At 41.9% G+C, this 20,303-nt stretch overlaps 1 protein-coding gene across 9 annotated transcripts in view; it reads left to right on the top strand.

The window, feature by feature from the left end:
• The first annotated feature begins 2,108 nt into the window (after nt 1-2,108).
• Nucleotides 2,109-20,303, top strand: part of ints6 (integrator complex subunit 6) — a 97,946-nt gene continuing 79,751 nt past the window's right edge. For 7 of the 9 annotated variants that reach the window (XR_010964372.1, XM_067992622.1, XM_067992624.1 and 4 more), the window contains exons 1-3: nt 2,109-2,648; nt 2,823-2,900; nt 5,908-6,057. Coding sequence is in view for 8 of the 9 variants with exons in the window: in XM_067992622.1 (XP_067848723.1) it covers nt 2,538-2,648; nt 2,823-2,900; nt 5,908-6,057 (339 nt within the window). In the remaining variant the exon portion in view is untranslated. Of the gene's footprint in view, nt 2,649-2,822; nt 2,901-5,907; nt 6,058-7,818; nt 8,437-14,165; nt 15,451-20,303 lie in introns of those variants that run through there. The other 2 variants (XM_067992628.1, XM_067992629.1) reach the window with 2 other exon arrangements.

Genomic DNA, 20,303 nt, shown 5'->3' with positions numbered 1-20,303 from the left:
CTCCTCTACATTGGGGAGACCAAACGCAGATTGGGTGATCGCTTTGCTGAACCCCTCCGCTCAGTCCGCAAGCGTGACCCTGACCTTCCAATCACTTGTCATTCTAATTCCCCGTCCCACTCCCACACTGACCTCTCTGTCTTCGGCCTCCTACACTGTTCCAATGAAGCTCAACGGTAGGAAGAATAAGGAGGCCGCATACTGCTTGAATAATTAGAGTCTGAATGGAATAGAAGAGTAAAGGAATCTAGGAGTACAGATACACAAATCACTAAAAGTAGCGATTCTGGTTAATAAGGGCATAAAAAGGCAAATCAAGCACTGGAGTTCATTTCTAGAGGGATAGAATTGAAAAGCAGAGAAGTTATGTTAAAGTTGTATCGAACCTTGGTTAGACCACACTTGGAGTACTGTGCACAGTTCTGGTCTCCATACTATAGAAAGGATATAGAAGCATTGGAGAGGATGCAAAAAAGATTCAAAAGGCTGATATCAGAACTGAGAGGATATACTTATTAGGATAGGCTGAACAGGCTGGATCTCTTTTCTCTAGAAAAGAGAAGACTGGGGGGGGTGACCTGATAGAGGTCTTTAAGATAATGAAAGGCTTTGATAGGAGAGAGGTAGAAAAAATGTTTCCACTTGGTCAGACATATAAAAGTCACTAATAAATCCAATAGGAAATTCAGGAGAAACTTCTTTACCCAAAGAGTGGTAAGAATGTGGAATGCGCTACCACAGGGTGTTGCTGAGGCAAATAGCATAGATACATTTAAGCAGGAGCTTGATAAGCACATGAGGGAGAAAGGAATAGAAGGGTATGCTGATAGGGTTCGATGAAATAGGGAGGGAGGAGGCTCGTGTGAAGCATAAACACCAGCATGGACCTGTTGGGCCAAATGGCTTGTTCCTGTGCTGTAGTTTTGATGTAACTTGATGTGGCACCTCATCTTTTTATTAGGCTCTGTACTTGTTTAAAAACTGTTAAATCTTAAACTTCTTCCAGTTCTGGCAAAAGTTCATCGACCTGAAACGTTAACTCTGTTGCTCTCTCCACAGATGCTGCCTGATGATGAGTATTTCCAGCATTTTCTGCTTTTATTTCAGATTTCCAGCATCCGCAGTGTTTTGCTTTTGTCGATAGAGGTAGTGTTTCCAGTATTTGAGGGGTCTAGGACGAGGGACCATTAATTAAATATAAAAGAGGACAGAAAAAACTTCTTTACACAGAGCTACGAGGCTGTGGAATTCACTTCCAGGGTTGGTGGCTGAGGCAGAAACGATGTCAAGATTCAAGATTAGATTGGATAGGTGGATGAGGGGATATGGAACAGTGGGTAAACGAGATTAGGACTGTTTGTTCGTGTGGAAGGTAAATGCCGGTTGGGCTGAATGGCCTGCTTCCATGTTGTAAATTCTATATATTTCTACTAGAGGGGTGAGCTTTGATGCCTTTTCTTATTTTTATCTGCATGTTATATAAGGGTAGCTGGAGCTCCTGAGCTGAACACAACAGCAGACAACAGCCTCTTGATCACTGGCGTAATCCATAAATCAACAAATTACGACTGCAACTCTGCGGTATTGTCAGTATTTGCTCAATATATCAGCAGCCTTGGGGCTGTTTACTTATTGAGGTTTGGGCTCAACTCAGTTTAAGGCTAATGCACAAACTCTGGCTTATGGGTCATCATGATCACTCCACGTTCTAACAAAGGGCATCAAATCGTCAAATGGTCGTAAATGAGGATGCTGAAAGGCAGACTTGTAACAGAGCTGCCCTTGTCCATGGCTCCTGGCACCAGACACTCTGCAATTACCCTTCGCCCACTGCGCATGTGCCGGATTCGGGGCGATTGGAACTTCGGTTCCGTTTGAAACAAATCGCGCATGCGCAGAGACACCGACTGACGTGTTCATTTTTTTTCTCTCCTCGCCCTCGCTCGCGGACATGCGCACGAGGAGCCTCGCGCGTCGCGCAGCTGGAGCGGCGGGTTCTAATATGCAAACGAAGGGTCCGGCCGCCACCAATGAGAGTCGGCGGTGGGCGGAGGGAGCGTGTCAGGTGACGCCGGGGGGGGGGGGAGGGGAGTTAAAACAAGAAGCAAAGTTGTGCGGAGCGGCATTTAAGAGAGAGACAGGCACACAGGAGGAGTGGGGGGGGGGCGGGGAAAAGAAACAGAGAGCGGCCCCTACAGCTCGGCGGGGGGAAAGGGAAGGGGGTGACAGATAGACAGGCACAACAGGGCAGGTACCCTGACACCCCCCCCCTCTCCCCGCCCCCCAATCCCCTCAGAAACTTGAGCCATCGGTGCCCAGCTGACTAGAGAGTCCCAGCTCACCTCCCGAGTGTAAACACCACCACCCCCCCCCCTCCTCCTCCCCAAACCCTAGGCCCCGAATGTCCTCCTCCTCCTAGTTGAGGGGGAGGGGGTCTGATTCCAATCCATTTACCCCCCCCCTCTCCCCCCCCCCCCCCCCCAAACCCCGGTTGGTCCCCTAACTCACACCCCCCCCCCCCTCTCCTCTTCACCATCATGCCCATCTTACTTTTCCTCATAGACACGTCCGCCTCCATGAGCCAGCGCACCCATCTGGGCACCACCTACCTGGACATAGCCAAAGGCGCAGTTGAGACCTTCATGAAGGTAAAAAAGGAATTAAAAATAATGGAGATGGGGGTTTGGGGAGGAGATAGGCCTCAGGCCCCGCGCTGACGCCGAATGAGATGCGGTGGTCTGATCCTAACTTGTCTTCTCTCTTTCTCTATCCCCCCCCCCCCCCCCCTCCTTCCCTCCATCTTACTCCCTGTTTTTAAACAGCTGCGAGCCCGCGATCCTGCCAGCCGGGGAGACAGGTACATGCTGGTGACGTTTGATGAGCCGCCGTACGGTATCAAGGTAAACCCGCGCCCTCATGATTACTGTTGGGTTTTGTGATCATTTTTATTTTGTGTTAGGGGGCAGAGGGTGTTCCTGCTCTCCAGCCAACCGTCTGCGCTCCACTCAGGCACCTTAAACATGGCCGACATTTTCCTCTGATGCACCAGCTGCGGATGATCTCTTTACCCCCCCCCCCCGAGATGGTTTTATGATGGACACACAACGTTATTTAGCATAAAAAAAAGAGGGAGGTGGTCATGTGAAGAAACTAACTTGGACAGTTTAAAAAATGATTACATTTGTTTCATAGTGACTATAAGTTTGCTGCAGAACTCCTCGGTGACTCATTTTCACAAGGGTGTGTGACAGACTTGCTTCTTAAAGCGTAAGGCGAGGCTGAGTCAAGTGCCTAGACTTGCTTCTTAAAGGGGAAGGACGGTTTGAGTCACATCCCCAAATTTGCTTCTTAAAGTGGAAGGACAGCCTAAGTCAAGTGCCCAGACTTCCTTAAAGGGGAAGGATAGTCCAAGTTAAATGTTTTTTATTTAAAATTACTCCAATTTTTATATAAGCCAAAAAAAAGTTTAAAAAAAAATGTTGTCACTTTTTTGAGTTGCATATAGACCCTCGTGTTGGGTCTTGCTAAGCCACACCCACACTGATGCTGCTGAAAAGGAAGGTCTTGGAGCAGCTCCATTGGCATTGGAGGAGCTGTGACTTAAAATCATACTACTTGCTCGAAATAAATGAGGCAGTATAGTCGGAAGGGAGATGTGCAGCTCAGAAAATTTAATGTATTTTTTTAAAGCTTTGTCAGTATAGCATCATAGAAAATTCACGGCACTGCAGGAGGCTGTTTGGCCCATTGTGTCCGCGCCGGCCGAAAATGAGCCACCCAGCCTAATCCCACTTTCCAGCACTTGGTCCATAGCCTTGTGGGTCACGGCACTTCAGGTGCACATCCAGGTACTTTTTTTAAAAAAATGAGTTGAGGGTTTCTGCCTCTACCACCCTTTCAGGCAGTGAGTTCCAGACCCCAACCACCCTCTGGGTGAAATTTTTTTTTTCCTCAGCTTCCCTCTGATCCTTCTATCTGGTATTCTCTGGAATATCTTGTATGGGTCAGGAAGTTGAACAAAAAATGCTTTGCCTAAAATTTGATTTTCCCTATGGGGAAGGTTTTACTCCTTCAGTGCTCCTTCATTGCACAACATAGCTTTCAATGGGTAAGAATGAGCACATCATGTGCTGACATTGATACTGCGCTGATACTGGAGGTTTGAATGTGGAGAAGAGCTTAAGATGCTCATACGCTGGATTAGACCTTTATCCTGAGCCTGTCTTATTTGTTTGCTCACTCTTTCCTCCCTCTTTCTCTCCCATTTCCCCCCCCCCCCCAAAAATCCCTGGGGTTGTGGTTGGAATTGGAAGCTTTACATATGGGAATTACAGTGTGCAGATCCTGTCATTTTGTGAAAATTCAGCTATTGTTCTACTCCTGCTGGCTATTCCTGTGTGTGGATATTGGGTGAGGTTTGCTGAGATGTCCGTCTGGGACTCAACGGTCATGCACGATGGCCACTTTGGTATCACAGGGAGCAGTACGTCGTGTCTCTTTTAGGGAAGGAAGGGAGGAATTGTTAACTGGAGGAGGAAAAAAATTTCAGGTTGGAACTGATAAAGCAAGTCTGATCACTGGGCTGGATGGTTTGCCCACAGAGGGACCACTAACATGGCTGCTGGTGGGACCATAAAGGAGCAGTGTTGATACTGGCTGTGGAAATTGCAAGTTGTGTCATCCTGCTATCTGGAGTTGGAGGTAGTGGTGACATAGGATGGCTGCATGCTGCTGTTACCAGCACATATGTTTCAGCCACTGTAGTTCATGAGTCTCGTTTCTACCAATACAATTGTAGGAAACACTGCATTCTTCTGTGGAACTGAGGTTTGGCACAACACATTACTGTCTACACTCTTGTGTAATATTACAGTCTTAGTTACAGATAATATAGTCCACATGATCGCCTGGACTGGTTTCGATCACCTGAGTGGGTCAGAGTGGAATTTTCCAGAATGTTTTTTTTTTCCTTTTTTGTCCTGGGTTTTTCTCTTTTTGCCTCTCCCAGGAGATTACATGGCTGGGGAGGATTAGTCATGATGCTGCAGCCAGCATTAGTCTGGGCAGGCTTGATGGACCAGTTGGTCTTTTCCTGCCCGTCATTTTTGTATGTTTGTAAATAAGGCTGTTTCTGGATAACGAAGTACTGAGATACAAGTACAAACACCAGAGCTTAGAAATGCAGATGGTGCAGTGTGTTGAACTAGACGGAGTCACAGCTACAATGCACTTGCTTATCTCCTAGTGGGCAGCTGACGAGCGGTCGAGGCTTTCGTATAGGCTGCGTGGTCCCACAAGATCATGGAGGGGGATGTTGATGAACCAAGAGGGTATATACTCTAACTTTTTTAAAAAGAAAACTGGTCTAGGTACAGACCAAGTCAACTAATCTCAGTCTGGGCAGCTACAGTTGGCCACAGTGCTCTTTGGTGAGGGAGGATAAAATCTGTTGCTGTCTCAGCTCCTGTTTGCTGGAAGTGCAGATGGGTTGAAGTTGATGGACAGGATTAAATTGGACCGTGATGCTTCTTGTCGTTGAGTACCCTTGGACATTCGCTGTCGAAGCTCACGCCTAAAGATCATTCGGGTGAAGTGCCAGTGCATGACCAGTGTCTGCAGTGTTGTATCCCCAGCAAAGAGTCAATGTCTTTAGGACAGGCTAGGGGAAAAAAAACTGGCAAGAGAAAGGAAAACGAGTCGTTATAGAGCCTATTAAAATTTGTTGAATTTTAATCTTTTATAGATGTTGTTCTGAAGTTACTAATCTTTCACACATTTCTATGCCTTTTCTGTATTGACATCCTGTTAAGATGACCAGTGAAAACTGACTCTGTGCAACTTAAATGATGAAAGAATTCGAAGTATTATTGAACAGAGAAAGCATGACTGAAATATTTTACTTTTCAGGCTGGCTGGAAGGAAAACCACGCAACGTTTATGAACGAATTGAAAAATCTTCAAGCTGTAGGACTTTCAACTCTTGGCCAATCTTTAAGGACATCCTTTGATTTATTAAATTTAAATAGATTAGTTACTGGAATAGACAACTATGGGCAGGTATGTTTAACACCAGCAAAAATATATAATATTCTACAAAATATAACTTAAACCCTCTACACGCATTTCGGTGCAATAAAAAGAATCCCTATAACCATTCCTTTCACAGTTGTGAATGCAGTAAACCACATGGACAGAGTTGGGTGAATCTAATCACATGATATTAGCGTATATTTGGGTGTTCAGTGATTTGATTACCCTTCTTCTCTGCCCCTCCCAATTGTAAGTGATTAAACATGCTGCCTGGCGTGATACTTTGCCAGACAGAACAGATAGATCCCAGGGCCTGATTCCCATCCTGTGTTAGTTTTCTGATCTCAGCCAGGGTGGTAGTGTGACACTATCCTGGGCTAAGGGAGGGGAAAGTCATCCGAATAGTAATTCATAATCCGCGCTGCATTGTTCACGTGCATGGACAAGACTGGCCTGGAAAGCAGAATGCTGCAAATCGCTGTCCTTCCATGTGAAGAATGATGTGGAGATGCCGGTGATGGACTGGGGTTGACAAATGTAAACAATCTTACAACACCAAGTTATAGTCCAACAATTTTATTTGAAAATCACAAGCTTTCGGAGGCTTCCTCCTTCGTCAGGTGAATGTCAGGATTTCCTGACATTCACCTGACGAAGGAGGAAGCCTCCGAAAGCTTGTGATTTTCAAATAAAATTGTTGGACTATAACTTGGTGTTGTAAGATTGTTTACATGTGAAGAATGGCCACTTAGGCTACTGGATGAGGCTGGCACCTGTGGGGTGGAATCCCAGCATGATACCTTTGAGAGAAGGGGAGAAAATTGTAGACCAAACATTCAGTGGGGTATATATTGATGATGCAGTTTTGCTCAAGAGGAGCACTGGTAAGTTTTCACACAAGAGTAGTGGGCAGTGAGTCTTTTTGGTGAATTCACCATATTCCTGGAATGTCTCTTACTGTTCAAGTCATCATGCAGACTGACTCCCCCAAATGTCCGAGAGTTTAACCAATGAGTAGCTGGCCCATAGAGATCAAGAAGGTCCTTGGTTTGATCCCTAGTATCCGTTGAGTTTGTTGGAGATTGTATAGTTAGCCTCACTGTCCTGGGATTGGAGGGGATAACTATCGGTGTTCCCACTGATATTGCCATTCAGTAACCTCAGCTGGAAGTGGGTAGACCGAGAGCGTGATCAGGCTTGACTATGATCTGGCCCCCACTCCAGCAGCCGAATAGCCTGTTATTAGTCAGTGCGTGTACAATGGCCACTTGGGAATGTTACTGAAGGCAACTGGCAGCAGCAGAACTGTACCCAAGCACGAAGTCTTCGAGAGTCTTCGGGTGAACAAGAGAAAATTGTGCTTGAATGTGTCCATTCACCTTAAAAAAAAATTAAGTGAACTTGCTAGATCTGGATGAAAATTGAAGTATAAGAATTTAAAACTTGAATTTACATTCTACAATGGCGATTGTTTTGTTATGGCAATATCGAGTTTAAAAATAATTTCTATAGATCAGATTAACACTTGGATGCACAGGATATTACTTCCAAACTACCCTTCACAAACATCTTATTACACCACATTCTTAAAACATTTTTATTTGCATGTTATCCCCATTTTTTAACTTTGCAGTCCCCAAAACTCTGTATTCTGGGCTCTGGGAAAGGACATATGGCAGCTATAGATCTCTGAAGCTTTACTGTGGATGGCCAGTGTAGATATATAGAAATTGAACACGAGCCAGATATGTAACAGTGCTGATTGTTCTTGTCTCTTTATTGACTTAGCACCATGCCTCTGCTGATCTGCATCTGATGGCAATGATGGGCAGCTCACTGAAAGCATAAGTGTCCTGAAGTTGGCATTGAAACCAGTGCCTTACTATTAATGCTAGGTTGATTAAGTGTAAACTTTAACTGCTGTTAAAATTTAATTCTATATAGTGTTCCCCAGCATGTAAAGTATTTAAATATTCAAATAATTGAACCTTAAGTTTTGAATAGAAAGGGTTTTTTTTGTGCCTGAAACATTGCAGTCGATTTTAGGTTCATGATGAACCAGCTGATGAAGATTCCTTGTGTATATTTGTTCGTTCAAATCCTATGTACCAATAATGCTTGATCACCAATTACTGTTTTCCATTGCAGCTTGAAAGATTTTAGATTTTTCAAGTTACCCTGGCCTAGTTATCACGGAATCTATTAAGAAAGGATATGATCTTAAAAAGCATGTGGTTCTCTTACAAAATACAAGTCCCATCTCAAAAGTATAGATCTATATGTCTCCAGTACAAATGACATAACAGGCTTTCTTTGTAGCTGGTTCCTTTTTATCCAGTTTCTTCATGTATACCGTAAATATTTGCTTTGACTTTTTTAAAACTTTCCAATGAAAACAAAGAATGCAAGGCAAAACATTTAAGTAATTTGTTTATTTATGAATAGCTTGCTATTAAAAGAATATTTATACTATTGATAAACAAGAGCATTTTGGAGAGGGGTGAATTTGCACTCACCGAATGCCTGGGATAGAACATATTCAGTATACAGCATTGAGCATTTAAACTATCTGTGCTTGATTTAACACCAGGTTGCAAAGGTGATGGGACAGAGTTCCAACTTATCCTTGCATTTATCTTCCTTTAAAGCAGCATTTGATAAAATATCTGACTTGAAATATTCCCCATCACATTATATTAAAAGAAAGTCTTCCTGCCTTGGCACCCCTGAGCCATGCACTCTTCAAGCTTCTGCTAATCCAGGTCTTGAGCTGGCCATTAACTCATATGGAAGATCAGCCTGGAAAGACTTATGGATGGATAACAAGCCTTTTCCTCGTTCTATTTTGCCCCACCCACTGGCCCTAAAAAGCTTGACTAAGATGAGTTTTGCAAACCTTCTGCTCTATAGCATGCTGCTTTGCCTGCAGTTTGCAATTGATGTATGCAGTGACTATTTAGGTTTGAAGAAATTCTTATGTAAGGAACACCTCATCATTTTTAATCCTCTAAGTTGTAGCAAGCAGAGATGAGCAATTTTTGTTCTAATCTCCTTGCTCAGCTTAAAAAGAGAAACTTGAACTTAAGGCTTACTGTAGTTTTAACTAAACTGCTTAAGTGACTTCCTTTTGCAAGACACTGGCTTCCTTTCAAATATCCTGCAGGGAGCCAAGCAATATTTAAACATGAATATCTTTAAAACGCTTTATAGTATGCTACAAGACTGGCTTGATTTTTTTTTTTCTCCTCCTTTCCTCCACCACATTTCTCCCATTCCTTGGTTGATTGCATTCCATTACCTTGTCCAAGTAGCCATTCTAAATGAGTGAGCCTAGACAATGAATTTGGGTAGGTTATTCAGCCACAAGGCATCACAGCTGAGTTTGATCCCGTCCTTGCCCTGACAGTGACGGGCACTTTGAACAAGTGTCAGCAGAGTGTGATCTGAGGTCAACTGGAGAGTCCCTGCCTGTCCCAGCTGAGATCTGCTAACTCGGCACAGTCTGTATAGCTCAGTTATTTACTAAATTGACCATCTAGCCCAATTGGGCAAGCTTCATAAGACAGATGTTGATGTGTGGGGAGGCTCAGAATGCACATGTACAATCGACAGCATACAGTATTCCCTTGTGTCCTTTGTACATTGAGGTTCAATTGGGAATGGCATGCCTATAGATTAAATGGAATGCTTCCCTTGTGACTGTGAGTAAAGGGACTTTTATTATACTTGTCAATCATGTGCCATAACTCCCACTCAGCAAGAGAAAAAGCTTTAGTATTATATTGGTGTCTTTAGCAGTTATTTAAAAATGGAGTAGTGAGACGCACAAATGAGCAGGATTTAAACTTGGGCTCTCTCAAAAAGCTTAGGCTCATCCCAGAACCCCGGGTCATCGGCTGCTGATTAGATTCAGACACTGGGATCCTGGGCATGCTCAGTGTCAGAATTATGTCTGTGCTTTTTATCCCATATACACTATTAAAGCATTTGTAACTTTGTGATACTGAAGTTCATCCTTCAGTATTTAGCAACTTCTACCTATTCAAATAATGCATCTATTCCACTAGGACAGGAGAATGGGAAGAAGGGGATTAAATGTTGTATTTGGTTTTGTGCTGACCTCAGCAAAACAAATTATTTTAAAATCACATTAAAATTGGCTCTGGTTCATTTGGTGGGTTAGGAAATATATCTAGTGAGTAACTGAGCAGAACAAATCAAGATCCACGTTTGATCCCTGGTTTAGCTGATCTTAGCCAGGGCAACAGTAAGGATCCATGCTAGGGGTGCATGTAGGTGGACGGTTGATAAGTTGGGCTCTGGTTCCCCCACAGTTGAATGGCCTGCTAATGGTTACACATGAATAATCATATTGGTCGTTATTGGAGGCTGCTATTTGCTTATGGAACCATACAGCAAGACCTTGGGAAATGGAGAAAATTGGAGGAGGAGTAAAGAATTGGCTCTACCCCAGTGCTGGTATGGGCATCATGGATACTAAGTTATACAGATGAGTTATAGTTAGATTTCCGGTCTGCTTAGCTGGTCTCAAGTGGATGAGGTGCTACATTTGGCTTCAGCACAAGGGAGGGGGAAAATTTCAGCTGGGGCTCTTGGTCCTGATTGTTTATCATCACCCTTGAGAAAATGCTTGTGCCTGGACTGGTTTTGGCTGTGATGCCTCCGAGGTAAAATGGACTTCTGACGCTTACTGTCAAAGCTCACAGCTGAGAAGTGGCCACTTGGATCAAGACTAAAGGGTGGCTGGTGCCTGTGGGACTCCACTCCAGCAAGAATCAGTGCTCCCAGGGAAAAAGAGGGGAGTATGTGGAAGAAATAAAGATTAAAATCCTCTTTCTCCTCTTCCCTTTCCCCACCCTTTTTAAAAAAAAATTGTAGCCATAACTAGTGATTTGTCATTGTCCTCTAACCAATATGCTTGTAAAAGTTCTGAAATATATAGGCAATATGGGATTGGAATATTTTCACCCAGCTGGTTAGGAGGCAGATGGTCTACCCTTCTGTACAGGCAGGCTTTGATTGTTCAGATTAATATTTCCCATTTCTCCTACCTCTCCTCCTATGTGGAAACTCTGTACCTTAACCTTCCTTGGTCAGCAGGCTGTGGACTGCAGTGGTCTGTATGACTGGCATCAGTACTGCTCTGCAGTGGGCCAGTGGGAGATGCCTGATAGAGGGGTGAGCTGGCAAATGGGTGCCTTGTCTATTTGCCTTGCTGAGAATCGCCCAGACACCACTGAGCTGGATGGACTTTACCATTAATCAATACTAGGGCTTGGCTATAGTTGGAGAATCACAGTTGTACACAATAACGTGTCTCTAATGTGGTAGATTTAGTGTGCAGTGCTATGACAACTGGGTTTAGAAAAAAATGTAAATCACTGTTGGACTGAAAATACTCGGTAAAGATAGTGAGATGAGCATTCCATCCAATTTGCACTATATTGGGTGCTGCCAGACTTAGCATAGCTACCCTATTGTGACCAAAGCATGGTTTCAATTCCATCAATGGTGTTAAAGGCCTAATTGCTTACTACACTACTACACTGTTGAAAACCTTGACTTTAATGTAGTAAACTCGTTTTTTCCCCCCTGATTTTTACAGTGCATGTGTGAACTTTTATATTTAAAAAAAAAAATGCTCCATATAAAGTGGTGGACATAATCATAATTGACAGAAATTGCTGTCAAACAAAAACAAATCTACTGGTTGACTAGGCCTGATTGAGATGTCATGTGGTCTGCAACACTTTGCTGCAGGTGGACACTGGCTATCAGGTGAGTTTTTTGGGCCAAATCTTTTTGAGCAAACACACACAAGGTCTAGTTTATCCTTGCAATCAAGTTCATACATGACCTCTGTACCAATCCCACCATGTGAAGAGCATTCCTTTACTGCATGTACAACCTCCATTACTGTGCCTGTTTGCTAACTACTTGGCAACTGTGATCATTTTAGACTAGTGAAGCGCACTTTACATCATTTCTGACAGCTGATAAATCCCTTCGTCTCTTTTGAATGAAGGTCCTGTGTAATTTTCTGAATTTCAAGTTTCTTTCACTCCAGTTTATACGGCTGATGTCTACACTTTATATCATTTAAAAATTTTTGCGAAGGGTACTGTATCATTGAATATCAGGCATCACAGAAGTAAGAGTATTACAACCTCTCTGGTTGGTGTGGGAGGGAAGCAATCCTGAGACCAGCACTGTTGCAATATATAGTCTTTTCTATAAGCAGTAAGCTGAAATCCATTAATTGAAAATACTGTGGTTTGCTCATTGTTTCTACCTATCTCCTTTTCAAGTATTTCGCACTGATGAAGCAAAATTGCTGCCTTTTAAATATTTTTGCTGCCGCTTTTCGGCTTTATTGTCATCAATGTGAAACACATTTTTAGATAAGCATGTCACTGTTCCCGGATTTCTTGGTTTTTAAAGTAATGCTCATTAATCAAATGTTTTCATAGAATTCATTGATTTTTGTAATGCAAGCAATAGGCTAAGTATTTATCTACCAAGGAGTAATAGAATTCCATGACTGCTTTAAGGAGCACAACCTGTCCTGCTTGTTCTCTGGACGGGGCGGAGTATCAAATTGATATGTCTGGCTAAGATCTGAGGTGTCTTTTTTTACTGTTTTAAGAATGACGATTGATGCATTTAAAAAAAAAAATGCTGTTTTTTTCAACCAGCCCACACCGTTGTTAACAAAATATATTTGCTAGTTTCACACCATTTTCAGCAAAAGCACAGAAATCTTCATCTTGCACTTAGGCTGCCTCTCTTCCCAGGATATTCCTGCAGTAATTTGAGCTCCAGGACACGATATGAATGAATGATTTCAACTAGAGACCAGCTGGGAGGTGGGCAGAGCAGTAGAAGATTTGACTTAAAGTATAGTCAGTGTTTTATTGCAGTGCTGGAGCTCTATAATCTGAATTAATGATATAGGCTCAGACCTTCAGTGTAGTGCAAAATCTCTGGCTTCACGCCTGAAAATATTTTAAATTTGTATTTATTTAGAACTTCTGTAAAATGGCACTGAGACAAAGGCAGAAGTCAAGCAATGCTTTTCATACAAGTGCAAATGTTCCAGTGCTGTGATTTCAAGGTATGATAAAAGATTCAGAACTACCTGGGTTAAATATTTGTCTCAGTCAGTGGCCATTGAATGCTCTCTTTATGCTAAGAGCCCTTTGTGACCCTTGAATTTTTCCTTTTGAGTTAAACACTATGTGGGATTTTCTTCCAGCACCCAAGTTTGTTTTTCAATCAAGCCCACTATTGCACAATACTAAACATTTTCCACACAAATGTAAGGAAGAAAACATATACAGTACAACATCTTTTAAAATTGTGTTTTTTGTATCACAAAACCAATAAAGTACAGCTACATTTTAGTGCACATAACATGTCCATACATATGGTAAAATGTACCCAAATTTGTTTTTGTCAAAAACTGAATTCCAAGCATTTTTGTGGCGTTAGATAGATTGAATTTCTGTAGGATGTTTATCCTCACAGTGGAGCAAGTTTATCGTTGTTATTGTGAAGACCTTCTGTGCCTTTCTATTCTCTCTATTTTAAAAAAAAATCAAAGTGGCTAACTCGTCAAACTTGGATTCCAGTAAGTTCAATCATGTAACTTTTTTTCTGTCTCAGTTCTGGGTTGAAGATTTGCAGTTGAGGGATTGTTATTTGGAATTTAGTTGGGCGGGGCAGATCAGGAGGAAACAAACTGAGGTTATCTTGAAACTAATTTATTCTGTAAAATGCCTGGTTATATTGTTTAAAAAAACTTTTTTTTAGTCACTTTTCACTCCCCCAGTTGTTTCTTTCCCTCACTGGAGGGCTAAATGGCCTCCTCATCCTTGATGTGTTTTCTCAAGCTATATATCACTGCCTTCCTCTACCCTACTCAACTGGCTTTTTGTGTGAATCTAGATAGTAGGTGTTGTCAGGCTATTTGAGTATGGAATGGAGGGGGAAAGATTACCACCACAGCTGAGCCCAAGGCTGTCTTCACTGATGTCCACACACCCGCAGTTATCCAACAGTAATTGGAAGTAGATATTTTTTCTCTCATTTTCTTTCTTGCTCCCCCTTTCCAGGTTGCCAGCCTAGGGGCCAAAGGCGGATTGTGGCATTGTTACTGTTGCCCCGATGAGATCTGCACAAACCAAGTATTGAATCAAACGGGTCAGAACTGTAATTGTTCAGTACCAACATCTGGTGATGATGTGTTTACACACTAAGTCACTGGGGGAGCTACTGCTTCACTTGTTACAACTTGGATGCCGAAGTTTACTGCCTTGGAATGAAGGTTTTATTTTCTTACCCTAATCTCTGCCTGGAAGAGCCTGAGTCTTTGATTGCAAATATGCTGATTTAAGCAAAAGAAACTATTTTCATTTTATGTAGAGTTTATCACATTCTCAGAATGTCCCAACAAATTTCACATCCAATGAAATACTTTTTGAAGTACAGTCACAGTTGTGTAGGCAAATACATCAGCCAACTTGTGCATGGTGAGACTCCACAAATGAATTGAATCACCTGATGATTTTTTTATGTGTGGTGGTTGAGGGAGGGATGCTGGCCAAAACACTGGTAGAATTTACAGCACAGAAACTGGCCATTCGGCCCAACCGATCTATGGCACTGCTTTTGCTCCACATGAGCCTCCTCCCACTATTTAATTCATTTAATCTCAGTCTATCAACATATCCTTCTATTCCTTTCTCCCTCATGTACTTACCTAGCTTGCCCTTAAATTCCCCTTCTATGCTATTTCCCTCAACCACACCATGTAGTAGTGAGTTCCACGTTCTCACCACTCTGATTAAAGAAGTTTCTCTTGAATTCCTTATTGGATTTATTAGTGACTCTTATATTTACGACCCCTAGTTTTGGACTTTTCCACAAGTGGGAACAACTTCTCTACGTCGACGTCTTGTTCTTTGAATAGTACCATGGGATCTCTTGCATTCACCTGAGCAGGCAGATAGCGCTTTGGTTTAATGTTTCTATCAGGAGGATGGCACTTCTGACATTGCAGCACTCCTTCTGTATGTTCCAGTTTAGTCGGCTCAAGTCCTGGAGCGGGGCTTAAACCCAAACCTTCTGAATCAGACGAATGCTACCGACAGCTATGTTGACACAAAAATTTTACATAAAAGTAAAAGCTACTATGCCACACAGCTTTCAAAAAGTAATTGCAGTTGAATTATAATGTTTGGGGCTCAAATTCTGTCATTGCAATCCAGCAGTTTTTAATTCTTGCTGTTTTCCAAATGCTTTCATTGCATGTTCCAGCTGCTAATGTCCTTACCCTTGCGCCACCCTCAGAAATGATTGGGGAGAAAAAGCAAATTGGTGGAGCATTAGATGACTCAGATGGTCGCAACTGCTTAATATGGCTTTTTTTTTGTAATTTAAAACGGGTTTTTAAAAAAATGCATTTATTTCGAAGGGGTGCAGTCGTTGGCTAGTAATCCAGAGGCCTGAAATAATCCGAAGAATGCGAGTTTGAATCCCACCGTGGCAGTTTGAGAGTATGAATTCAGTTTTTATAAATCTGGTAGCTGTAAAAGTGACCATAAAGCTGTCGGAATGTGGTTTAAAAACCCAACTTGCTCACTTGGGAAGGAAACCTGCCCTTACCAGGTCTGGCCTATATGTGACTCCAGTCCTACAGCAATGTGGTTGACTGAACTGCCCCCTGATGCGCCCTAGCAAGCTGCTTCAGTTGTATTAAACCACGTCTGGGCAACCAGGGATGGGCAATAAATGCCGGCCTTACCAATAACTCCCATCTTCTGTGATTTTAAATAAAAAGCACCGTTCACAGCCTCGGGATTGTCCTAAAGTACTTTAAAGCCAATTAAGTATTTTTTTGAAGTGTAGACATTGTGGTAATGTAGGTACACATGGCAGCCAATTTGCACACAGCAAGATCCCACAAACAGCAATGTAACACTGATCAGATAATCTGTTTTATTGATGTTGGTTGAGGGATAAATATTGACCAGGACATTGGGAGAACTCCCCTGCTTTTGTTTGAACAGTGCCATGAGATTTTTACATCCACCTGAGAGGGCCTCTGTTTAATGTGTCATCGGAAAGACGATGCCTTTGATAGTGCAACACTCCCTCACTCTAATGTCAGCCTAGATTGTGTGTCAAGTCTCGAGTGGGGTATGAACCCATGACCTTCTGACTCGGGCACTGAGCCAAGGGGTTAACTTGGTTAAGATAACGCACCATAGGAGGTTTACACAAGTGCATTAAGCAGCATGCTAAAAATAGTGGCCAGTGTAATTTCAGCCTGTGTGGCAATGGCATTCGGGACCTAATTTAGAAAGTAAATAATTAAATAGGAATTCAGTACTGATATCTAAAAGCTTATTCATTGTTTAAAAGTCTACATTCCAAAATATTAACACCAAAAAGAAAATTAATATTTTTTAGTTTACCTATCCCTTTTTTTAGTTAACTCTTCTTCTTTCTCATCCCCCATTGTGCACAGTATTTCCCATGCTGAATGGTCAGGTGACCTGTTCCTGGGTCTCTGCCAGTATTGTACTGTATGTAGCTACTGGGAAGCATGTAGGCTGATGTTTGTTTCACTTCCTGTGGGGAAGCAAAGTGCCAGCTAAGGTTAGTAGCTTACTGTGTGGAAAATTGTTCACAAACTTGCCTCCCTTTTGAGCAGTGCAATAGGATGTTAACATGCTGCACCCTGGTCCACCAGTGTGGAATTGTGGGCGTGGATCCAGGCTCTCCCGCTCTGTGGATTGCCCCTTTGCATGCTTTGTTTAGTTTTCAAGACGGGCAGAATATCAAATTGATCTTATTCCATAGAAACAGGAGGTCAATAAAGAGCACTATTAAATGTTACCCCAAGACGATTGATGTCAAACTTTGCTCCCTGGAGCGCAAGGTCTGTTTGGTGAGTTGACTGAACAGCTGGAATGATGGGTGTGTAAATTTGCATTCTGCTGTTCATCTGGTGAAATGTAAGAATTTGGTTAATTTCAGAATTGCAGGTGTGAAAAAGGACTTGTGTAGCCAGCAAGATATCACTTAGTGAGATTTTTATGGAAAAAATTAAATTCTAATAAATTAAGTGCTTTTTTAAAAAAAGAAAAACTGCAGAAAATAATAATTGCATGTAGGAAACTGGGCCAGTTAGAAGCTGCTGATTGAGTGGAAAGGAAGTTTTAAAGCATCGCCACCAATATTTGTGCTCCCAATTATGCTTGATTGTTTTGTGTGTTTTTATTAAACGTGTGACACTTGAACGTGGCACACCTGCTTTAGTGTTTGTTTGTCCGTGGTACCATACAATGCAGTTTATCTAAATGGTTTAGGTCTGTCAAATAAATAACTTCCTGTTGTTCTAAGTGCTTGACTTGGCCTTAATTTCCTTGGTTGGCTTAGTCGTCAACCAGGCAGTTAAAACGGAGTGACACAACAGCAAGTTATTTTAATGCTAGGTAAGGCGCAGAAGGGAGCTCTGGTTGTCCAGCTTGAGTTGTGTTTCCTGTTGGACATTGGGGATGGTTATAAAGTCTGCAGCTTAAACTGTTCCACTCTTGCAGCTGGATGTGGCTGGTGAACGTCTTGCAAATGCATAAATTACATTTTGGCATTGCAGCGAAAGCAAATGTTTCCAAATAGAGGTCCCAGGATTGTCTCCTATTTGAATCTAGCCTCACTTGTGATGAGTTCCTAGTTGGAGTTTTAAGTAAGCAATAAGATAGTCGGATCTAGATTTTTTTTTTCTCTTCTCAGAGGTGGGGTGGGAATACTCCTGAAACAAATCTGTTGGGGGATGAGATTAAAAAGAGAGACAGAAATCTCTTAAAAGACAAGGCGAAAAGAATTGGGAGAATGAAACACTTCCCATTTCAGGCACCCAGCGTCTGGATCAGTCAGTCCCTGGTCGGGTACAGCACAGCTACGTGCCGAGTAAAGCTCGTTTTACTCTGCCCCAGCATTGTACCTTGACCTCTGAGGCACCCTTTTCCATTTCCCACACCAACCATCCTCAGGTCTGCCTGCGTAACACCGCCCTTTGATGCCAAATCTGGGACAGTTTTGTGCTGTGCGTCTATGCTAACTGGAAATTAGATTGAAACTGCCCAAAATCGCAGATTCATTTTATGCAGTCTACCTGCAGTAGCAGGCAGAGGAAGATTTCATTCTAAGTTTGAGATACAAGGCCAGTTTGTAACCCACCACACTAGTTCTTCCCACCCCCATTTTTAATTTGTTGTCTAATAAAATTAGTAAAGGGTTAATTTCTCAACTTTTAGTCCTCACCTTTTTCTGTAATACCTACAGGAAGACCAACTGAGGGACCATAGATGACTTGCTTTGAAACTTGTATTGTGGTGTAATGGCTACTAAAATATGGGAGAGAGGCCTGGTTCTGGCATAACCACTTTTTCTTTCTTCCTCCCTTCCTCTGCGACTTTGCTTGTACCCCTTATCCCAGTAGAAGAATTGAGATTGCCATATTTAGAAGTTGATATTAAAATGCAGCATTCCAAATTTAACATCAATAAGGTAACAACAGATCGGCAACTGCAGTGAAATCTCCATTATCTGCCCTGAATGCGGAACCCCCGGTGGAGTTGGTAAAGGAGTCTCCCAAGTTTTATGCTTGCATGTATGGTACAGCAATACTCTAGATGAAGGCACCTGCAATGCAATTAATGAAAGAAACCTGTTGTTCTATTCACCAAGAAAATGAGACAGGATAAAAATAGTGAAAGCGGCTGTGCATTTGGATGGTCTTGTTCAAGGCTATGTCTTAAATAAAATCTGGCTTGCAATGTAAAGGATTTTCCACTGCAAGCTTTTTTGAAAAGCCTTCCCTTTTGTAACGTTAAAGAGTAAACTTTTGTTAGTTTGATTGAAGTAAAATGATTTTGGCAGGTTATGAAAGAAACTGATGGTATCAGATGCTGTGTTTCTTTATACCTATTTTAAAAGCTTGCATACTCCAGAGAGATGAGTATACAATAGTGTATTTTGTCGGGTTCTATGTTCACATAGAATTGAAGAAAAATCTTACATTTAGTAGCTGCCGTGAAAGCTCCTTACGCACACTACAAAAAAATCTATGTTCACCTATGTCACTTTTTTTTTAAAGCAGTTTAGGTAGGGTCTTTCAGGAATTTCTGGTTTACATGAGATTTTTAATATTTGAGTTAAATTTAACAGCAGTATTAGTTAGGGGTTCCCATAAGATGGGGGGGGGGAGGATAATCCAGTCCTGAACGACTGAAATGGTCCTCAGTAAAAATTAACATGAAGGCAATCACTACAGAAGATTTTCACTGTTATGTTTGAATGCGATGCATTTAAGGATAAGCTAGATAAGTACATGAGGGAGAAAGGAATAGAAGGATATAGTGATTGGGTTAGATGAAGTAGGGTGGAAGGAGGCTCGTGTGGAACATAAACACTGGCATAGACCAGTTGGGCCGAATGGCCAGTTTCTGTGCTGTAAAATCATATCTAATTCTATTAGTTGAGAGTGTATTCCTGATGACATTATACTTGTCCCACGCCGAACTATTCTGAATTAATATTTATGCCTATTCTGAGTGCCCTCCCATTAATAATCAACAGTTCCATCTTGTGATAACTGTCGCCTTGAAGCAATAATTCTGTCACCACTTTTGGCATCTAATCTGCCTCCCATCAAAGTCTTCTGAACGGAAGCACAATCTGATAAAATCCTAATTGGTGTTGGCAGTCCTGTTTATCTTATTGTACTTTAAAACTTGCAACACTGGTCACTCAACTTTGTATTTTCTATGTATGAACGAAATGTCCCTGTCAAAAACTGGTTGTGATCAGATAAAATCCAATGTTGCCAGCAGTACCGAGTCTTTTAACAGCATTATACATTCTCATTGATTTCTAAAATGTATGATGCAAGTACAGTCAACTCAATTCAAAGTTGTTTATTTCAAATTATCTGATCGTTCAAATTTATTTTAGCACTACTCAGTGCTGCTATTTACGTAACACAATTCAGATTATTAGATAATTTAAGTGGGAAAACATGACCTCAAATTGTCAAGAATTTAATTGCTCGACAGTCATTTGGCCACGTGAATTTTTTGGTATAGTAAATTGCAGTAGTCCCAGCAGCTAAATGAGAGAATTTTCATAATTTTAGGTGTTCTGAACAAACACATCTACATACTGTGTATGGACTGAATACTTTT

This window comes from Heptranchias perlo, chromosome 11 (assembly GCF_035084215.1).
Source record: "Heptranchias perlo isolate sHepPer1 chromosome 11, sHepPer1.hap1, whole genome shotgun sequence".
In the NCBI taxonomy this organism is placed as follows: domain Eukaryota; kingdom Metazoa; phylum Chordata; class Chondrichthyes; order Hexanchiformes; family Hexanchidae; genus Heptranchias; species Heptranchias perlo.
Note: the sequence above shows the minus strand (reverse complement) of the source record. Positions and strands in the feature narration are given on the sequence as shown.